Raw genomic sequence first — 8,364 nt, 5'->3', positions numbered from 1 at the left:
AGCCAACATTCATGACTTGTATCCACTAACTAGACCAAATCGTAGGGCTCATGCAAAGTATGATGGCAAGAACATGGATAATATAAGATGGAGCAAGATTGCACTTTTGGTTTGTATCGTGATGACCAAACCGATGGCTCGGAGAGACCGATGGAGTTTCTCACCTTCAAGCAGTGATTTCTTCCGGCGATGTTGATGGAGAGTGCAGCAGCCTTTGAGCCTTCTCTCCTCTTGTCGATGCCTTGGCGTCGATGCCCGCCGGCGCAGTATTTCTGCGGCCTGACGGTGCTTATCGATCGGCGTGGAGGGGCAGGAGCTTGGGTCGCTCTTGCAGCCTGACGGAGCCTTTGTTGACTGGCCGACGGATTGCTCTTGCCGGCAGCCTGACGGAGCTCTCCTGGTGTTGATCCGGCAGCCTGGCGGTGCTTCTGTGGATGATGATCGGGGCGCCTGACGGCGATTTTTTGGATGATGAGGCGGGGGCGCGTTCCTCTGCCGATGACTCTGTATTTATAGAGCCGAGGAACCAGACGATGGCTTGGGAGGTTTCGAGCGGCAGTCGCGCTGGAGCCGCGTTCGTGCGCGCAGAAAAAGCGACGTGCGTCTCGTGGAGAGTCGCCTGGACTCGGTCAGGCTGACGGGCGTTTTTGACGAGAGCCTCTTAGTTTCCATGACTGATTTGTGGACCCTGACGGTGAAGGATAAACCAGCTGGTTGGCCTAGGGTGCGTTGGTTTGTTGAATTTAATGGTTCATGGATAGAATGGTGCATTTTGGATGGAATCATCCCACATAGGATGGTACACCCACATGTGTTTGGTTGCTTGTATATAAGATGTACAAGTTCATACATGTTCTTGTTTGGTTGGATGGATGTACAAGAAGGAGCGAGATTCCATTAAGATGATGCACAGTTCCATGAATCTTCAACCTCCTCGCTCTCCTATGTATCCTTCACCTCCAGAGGTTGAGATTCCATCAGTTGAGGCAAGAATTGAAGGATACATGTCATCCGGGTACTTTGATAAGTATTACAGCATGTTCTATCTGGACACTGGTGGTTCATCTTTGGCTCCTCCGCCTTTTCAGCCACACCCAGCAGGAGGATTCGATACATTTGTCTCATATCCGAGTGTTCATGAAGATCCTTATCCTTTTTATCCGACATCCGCCTTTGGGTCTTTTTCAAGAGCTTCATCTTCAGCAGCAGCTAGTGGTAGCATTCCGGGTGCTTCCTATGCAGCAGCTCCTCCACCTCCTTTGGATATGGTCGAGTTTGTAGTACAATCTATCTTTGGACCTCCTCCTCCTCCTCCATTCACTCAGGGTATGTTAGATAGCACTCTTGCTTCTCTCTCTGAAATCACAGTGCCGGATTCTACTTATCTTATCTCTCCTATTCATTGGATGCATGAAGGCACTCATTGGGAAGGGCACCCACCAGGAGAGGGTGGACATGGACATGAGGATCAGTGACTGCAGCTAAATCTTCTCCAGGCCTTTTATGGATGCTTGATGACAATATGGAGAAGAAGAGGATTAAAGCTTCATCTTCGGAACTTGGCATAGTAGAGCAGGTTTGACCGGTCAATAAGACCGGTCTGACTAATCTGTCAGTTGGCTAAGAAACTTCTCTGTAATAATTGGAATTTGAACCTTTGTGGACTTGAGAACTTGTAATGTGTGCTAATGTGTGTGTAGACCTTACTTATGCTCTTAAGTGACTTTGTGATAATTTGATATGCATGATTGGATGATGAATGTTTTATGTGTGTGCTGACCGGTCTAGCCCATGATAGCACACATCCTCTTATCTCTTGTTGAGTGTTTTCATGTCATATGTATCATGGATTTTATTTGTTACACACACTTGTTGCACCCCACGAATTATAAGATATAGGGGGAGCTTCCATGTTCTTCTTGTCTATGTGTGTTGGTGTTTCGTACCGCCGATTAGTGATTATACCCGCGCTCTTCTCACTTCCGATGGCTAGCACACAAGACCCAAAGAATTATACTAGTTCGGGAATGTCTCTACGTCCAGGTTCGGCAGGAGTCATGTTCCTTGGATTGTATGCTCAGGGGCTTACAACGGGGTGCTTGCAAGTGGGTGTTCGTGCGAGCGAATGTTGTGTGTTGCAAGGGTGTGTGTGAGAGAGTCTATCTATCGAGAGAGAAGGTCCAGTTCCCTTTATATAGGTCAAGGATCGGGTGACAATGTTTTTAGAAGAGGAGGGGGTCCCCAACCTTAGAGGTCGGGGGCAATGCCGTGGACGAGATCTTCCTTGTCCTGTATTCTTGGCTTGGTCGTGGGCTTCGCACGCCCTTGTACGACAACTCCTGTGCGGCGTGGGCTGCCTACGCAAGGCCAGGCTTGCTCTGTGGCATGTTCCCATCCCGTCCGGCAACTCCATGACAGCAAATAGGGTGGAGGCCGTGACAGATGTTCGTGCAAGTAATGAGTGGGTTGACCTGAGCCTGAGCATGCCACTTGTTTCAGCTTTCCTCGACCTCCTTGGCAAGCTCACGGCCCTATCACACCGTCATCCGGTGCTGGGCCCCGCCCTCCTGCTGCCCCGTACATGGTCCACCACTGGGCCAGGCTCCTGATCTTGACGGGTCGTCCTGGCGAGGTCAGTGCTGACGTCGGGGGCGTGGGCTAGTACATCCACGTGTACTCTCCCCTGACGAGCCGTCCTGGACGGTCGGAAGGGTGTTGCCACACCCTTAGACCTCCTGGCCAAAGGTCGGTGCCTCTTGACGGTCCTTATCACAAAAGTGAACCGTCAACTTATATACCAAACATTAAGAAAACCTTCACCAACATAGGCTTAGAGGTTTAATGCTAACTATTTCCACAAGCTTTGGTTAAGTATTGTATGCAGGGACCCATAGGTGAATAAAGAGAAGAAATGGGCTAAAGTAAAGAAGAAACACATCACTCAAACAAGCTCATACACCCGTGAGGGAAAGAAGGTCCACAAGCCAAATCAAAACAGTCCAAATCCACAAAGACCAAGGACAAAGCCCTCCAGGAGGCCCACCTGCCAAAGACGGTGGCTAACTAGGCCAGCCCAGAGGTACACGCACAGCGCACGAGCCTATCTGAGTCGGAGACCTCGCGGGCGCTGCGGACGGTGGTAGGGCCAGCAAGCAAGGCGCGCACACGATTTTTTCTTTGGACGAAACCAATTTGTATTTTATAAGTAGTGTTTATTTATGTATGCATGTAATAAATATAATAGTAAGTCACAAACAAAATAAATGATATTTACACAACTTTTTAATAAGACAAATGATCAAACGTTACCAGAAAAAGTCAACAACAAATAGAAATTTGGAACGGAGGTATTACATTAGTGTGACAGATTGAAAAATATGAATTACTATAGCATTCTCTAGCTAGATAATTCTTAAAAGCTTTTACTAGAATTTTAAGTACCATTTCTTTCCATCATCTTTGCCATGTATTTAGTTACTGAAAATGTTTCTATTATTTTCTTGCAATATTTTTAGAATGATTTTTTTTAATTTCGCGTAGCATCGCATGGACCATCACCTAGTCAGAAATAAATCCTGGGATCGAAGTCTGAACTGTAGATACACTGATGCGATTCTCACGAATCACAACAGCTACCACCGCATCTTGGATCATCACCTAGCCCTTGCACAGTTCAAGCCAGTAAACATCATCTCATCTTTGCCTGACGAACCCAGGTTATTTACAGGCAAACGGGCCTAAAATGCTGTATCAGAGACAGAGAGGGGATGCTGAAGAGCTTAACCAACACCACCAGGTAGTCAGGAACCACCAAAATGGCTGACGAACTGAAGCAGCTAGCAGCCGTCATGCAGGTAGGGCGGCGGTGCTTGCTATGAACAGCAGCGTCATATATTATAACAGCTTTTGTTTTGAACTGCAGTATCAACAAATAAATGTAAATTGAGGGAGTAGTACATTTAAATCAATAAATCATTAGATAGACATTACGTGGGATGCCAGGAACAAAAGAGAAAATGTGCATACAGAAAAATTTAAAACCAAATCATAACACATACAAACATGGTTCAACCAAAACATTTAGCCCACACAAGTTCACTAGTACATAATAAAGTACCTATATCTGCATACTGCAAGCAACATAATCCAGATAGTTGCATTACACATAATTTTCATAAATCAACTCAAGAAGTTCAATCTCCAATGTCTGCATCCAGATTCTTTGTACCATGTTTCAACAAACAGGTTGACGCTTCTTTGTCCTAGCCAGTTCTTCGCATGCACCTCAGATGGTTTACCCTGTTCAGTTTGTTTGATAGCTACTTTTCAGCTCGCTTCGCTTCTATCTGCATCAAAGAGAATAGCTCACGTTTTGAATGAGAAAAAAATTCTCTACAGCAAGAATTATTATTTTTATCCAACAAGAACAAGTCTCATGTTTATCAGTAACTAGCACAAAAAATAGAAAGAAACATAAAAGCAAGAATAAATTATGCATGTTTGTTTTGGTCAAATATAATATTCTTAAAGTGAAAACCCATAGGAACTTAGTTTCTGTCATAAACATAACTCAATACCATGTCCAATAAGAATGTATTTGGTTCCCTGCAGATGCCCCAGCCAGGCTATGTGGGTGCAGCTTTTGGGCATTTGGTTGCCTAGGGGAAGGTCTAAGCCTGTCCCATGGCATGCAAAAGTAGCCAGCGAGCCTGGCTCCCAGGAAACGATATTGAAATCCGTTTCTCCCAAGCTAGGCTCGTGAGATGCAGGGTATTAACATGCCAATAATGGTATTAGCAAATAATTATCATGTTTTAAGGCATATTAGTATATTTCAAAGTAAATAAAGAATTAATGATAAAAATAAGTATTGTACGGACGATTCAAGCAAAATAAAAATAATCTTAATATTTGTCTTTTTATTTCAATATAAGCTGTTTAGTATTGATTGACAGAACTCCACCACAGTTAAAGAAAACTGAGCTGTGACCTTGTTTACTTCCATAACAGTTTTGCTAACATTTTACAGGAAGGATCGCACACAAACAACAAAAATTCAGCTTAACACAAACTTATTTTTATTGGATTGACAGGATTTGTTTGATCAACTGATATACAACATCAACAACACTGTACAGAACAAGTCATATCAATAACCCTCCATTGAATCACACTGTCATCAAGCCATAGCTCCTGAATTAGATGCACTAACTTGCTAAGCTCTAGACCCGACTGAAACCAGAATGGTACCAACACAGTGATTCACTAGTTCTCATGGCAAGCATGGCATTCATACATATAGTCGCACATAAAAACATAAAGGGAACTTACCAGCATACAGAAGTTACCTTAATACTGCTCAGGTACCCCTGCAGATCTCACTTGTGCAGATGTTCGGGAACAAAATGGTGCTCTTCTGGACATCAAGCTCAGCCAATCCTCGCAATATTGCCTTCCTCACATCAATAGCAAATATCACTGCCAACTTGTCCATGTACCTGGGTCTGGTTTGAGAAAGCAAGTAAACGACATCATCATCCATGCTTAGGATGGGGCATGACACTGGAAGTTCCTTCCATGTTCGTGTGGTCTTGCTGCTCAGCATAGCCATGAGATCAGAAAGACATGGGTCACTAGCCTCCAAGTTGACGTCTTTAACGTCAATTACACAGTCACGGTGCCAGCCCTCCCCCAAACCAACCGGTATTGCCATGTTCCATGTTGTGGACTTCCAGCCATCACGGATGACCTGGGATTTCCTTGAGTTATTGCACACCCAGTCAGTGTGGGAAACAGGGGTGGCATTCAGCTCTTCTCGGTACAAGAATTCCAACTCTACATACTTGATCAAGTCTTTGTTTCGGCTGATAGTTACGTCCCGCAAATAGCTGGGGTTACAATGTCTGAAGAGGCGATCCCAGTCACCCCTTGCCGGCACTGGCAGTGGGACATCCTGGAGCAGTGGGCATTCCTTGAGCACGTCGCAAAAGAAGATGCCACGCCAGAGGTCCACCCAGGCGACCGTGCCATGCTCACCACCAATTGTGATGGTCTTCTCCGTCTCGTGGTACAGCCTGTCGACTGCTCGAGGTAAAGGGATAAGCTTGTCCCTCTCGAACTCATTCACTGACAACCGCTTGGAGATCCACCCTTTGGAATCTGAGGATCTGTACAGGTGGAGGTCGAAGTCCCACCTAATGAGCGCGCGGCCATCGTACAGGGGGAGCCTAACACCGAGAGCAGCAACGACATACCAAGCGCCGTCTTCGCGGCTAATGAGGGCAGTTGCGGAGTCGTCGAGCACCCTGGGGTGCGGGTTCGGTAGCAGATTTAGCCACTGGGCGCGCGGCCTGTAGACGAAGTAGTCCCAGTCCAATCCTCTGTTGATGCTGTTGGGGTCGATGGGAACGCGGAGGAGGACGAGATCTGCGTCGGTGGCGACAATCTTGGGCCCTATTTTGCGGAAGTCCAGGCCAGGGCAGTGGACACAAAAGTGGGAGAGAAGTGGCGGGCGGGCGGCGCGGAAGGTCACCTTGATAGGCAAGCCGCTGCTCGTGGTGCTCGCGGCGGTGGTGTTCTTGGGGAGGTCGGCGATGTAGCACCACCTGTCGAGGAGAACCAAGCCTGAGGCGGCGGCGGACTCGGGAAGAGAAGGTGGAACGCAGGAGGAGACGGTGGAGGCAGCCATGTCCGTGAAGGGCGAGGAAGCAGGGGAGGTGAACAGATCCAATCCAAGTAGAGCCAAGGGGATCGGATGGGATGGCAGCAGGCGGCGAGATTTGGGACGAAATTTGGGGCTAGGGACCTAGGGTTCACCTTTGGGATTGACAAAATTGGTTCTAGCTCCGGAAGATAACTGATTTTCGAAAAATACCATTAAAACATCTTATCTCGATAAAATACCATCAAAAGATACAAACATTATCTAAAACTAGCAAATATGCCTATATGTTGCTACGGCTACATGAAAACTACATCAATATATTACCATACTATATAATTTGGTCTTTATGTAGCTAATCATGTTTTAATATGACTCTAATCATGTTTTAATATAACTTAATATGTACTTTTGATGTTATATTTGGATAATTTATAAAAGAGTCGTAGCTATAGTTGAGTTTTATTAGGTTGAGAATCGAAATAGCTGTAGTTGAGAGTTCTAAGAGTAATATCTATTTAGATGTTTGCAAATTAATTAATTAATGTATGGACTTACCCGTGCATTGCTATGGGCATTGGATAATTTTTTTAGTTTTGGCTTTACTTTAAATAACATAATTGTAGAAAATTTGAATTTACTTTTTTTATATTACCCTGAATCTATATTTTTTTATTATTTACATTCTGCGTTATTTTATTCATAATTATTCAAACGTAGAAGTCTTATTTAAATTGAATTTATCCTTTTTTTTCTTTATGTCATCACCTTGGGTCTGATTCACAGCCCAGGTAGGGCACTCGAGTACCATTTAAATTTCTTTAAAAATAGATTTTTTTTCATGTTATATGATTAAAAACGATATATACATTAAATCACCATGCCTACAGGCTAATATGCCCCTCATCATGTACTCTTCAGTGACCTGTTACAGACAAAAAAGTAGGTTATTCAGATACGGGCTCAAACAATATGTTAGGTAATTAGTCAGAAGATGGAACAGCAGAATTACACATTGACAAGTTGTTTAGTAGATTCATCAACATCTTCACAAATATATGTTCTTGAGGTGTCCCCATGATATCCTGGAGCAACACTCCATGTCACTTTACAAAGCGAGAAGATTAGCAATGACCATATTGACCACATTAGAACAGAGCGATGACAAGGAAAGGAACATGGTGGCTGATAAGGAAAAGAATAGTTGTAGCACATACGTTCAAGTAGACGGTAACATCAATTTTGATAATGTCTCCATCCTGCATGGTCAGTCGAAGCAAGCATAACTGTTCAGCTCAAAATTAAGTTCAGCAATTGTACCAGCTGACACATCTTGTTTCAGAGCTAGTTTGTAATTGTTATAATGCAATCTAGCTACTTACGAGAATATTTACTAACTATAGTATGTTATTCTGCTTCTATGGCTCAACAAGAAATGCATCTGATTAACTGCTACACTTGAAGCAATTCAAAGCCAAAACAATCGATCAACCTGTAGCTCGCGAGAATCAGGGATTCCATGACAGGTGCACTCGTTCACTGCGTGCAGACACTGTTCGGAAACCCACCATTCCAAGGGGAGAAGGGTAGGCGCCTGCGTCGATGATCATCTGATGCACAACTCTGTCAATCTCATCCATCATCACAACCGGCTCCGTAGAATAAAAAAAAACACATCAGCCACAAATTTCTCCACAGAGACC

At 44.5% G+C, this 8,364-nt stretch overlaps 1 protein-coding gene across 2 annotated transcripts; it reads right to left on the bottom strand.

The window, feature by feature from the left end:
* Window positions 1-4,002: 4,002 nt before the first annotated feature.
* Window positions 4,003-6,760, bottom strand: LOC101758177. 2 transcript variants are annotated; one of them, XM_004956374.3, is made up of 2 exons: window positions 5,349-6,760; window positions 4,003-4,346 (listed from the first exon to the last, which is right to left on the bottom strand). In XM_004956374.3, exon 1 carries the CDS (start codon window positions 6,686-6,688, stop codon window positions 5,360-5,362), a length of 1,329 nt encoding a protein of 442 aa, XP_004956431.1. In that variant the 5' UTR covers window positions 6,689-6,760; the 3' UTR covers window positions 4,003-4,346; window positions 5,349-5,359. The 2 variants fall into 2 exon arrangements, with proteins under 2 accessions (XP_004956431.1, XP_004956429.1); XM_004956372.3 differs by having other exon boundaries at window positions 5,332-6,759.
* Between the last annotated feature and the right edge of the window lie 1,604 nt (window positions 6,761-8,364).

This window comes from Setaria italica, chromosome II, assembly GCF_000263155.2.
Source record: "Setaria italica strain Yugu1 chromosome II, Setaria_italica_v2.0, whole genome shotgun sequence".
Taxonomy (NCBI): Eukaryota; Viridiplantae; Streptophyta; class Magnoliopsida; order Poales; family Poaceae; genus Setaria; species Setaria italica.
The sequence above is the reverse complement of the archived record's forward strand: the minus strand, read 5'-3'. Positions and strand labels throughout refer to the sequence as shown.

Bases quoted from the DNA above. Each gene is read 5' to 3' on its own strand.
- LOC101758177 (XM_004956374.3), bottom strand. From the start codon at position 6,688: ATGGCTGCCTCCACCGTCTCCTCCTGCGTTCCACCTTCTCTTCCCGAG.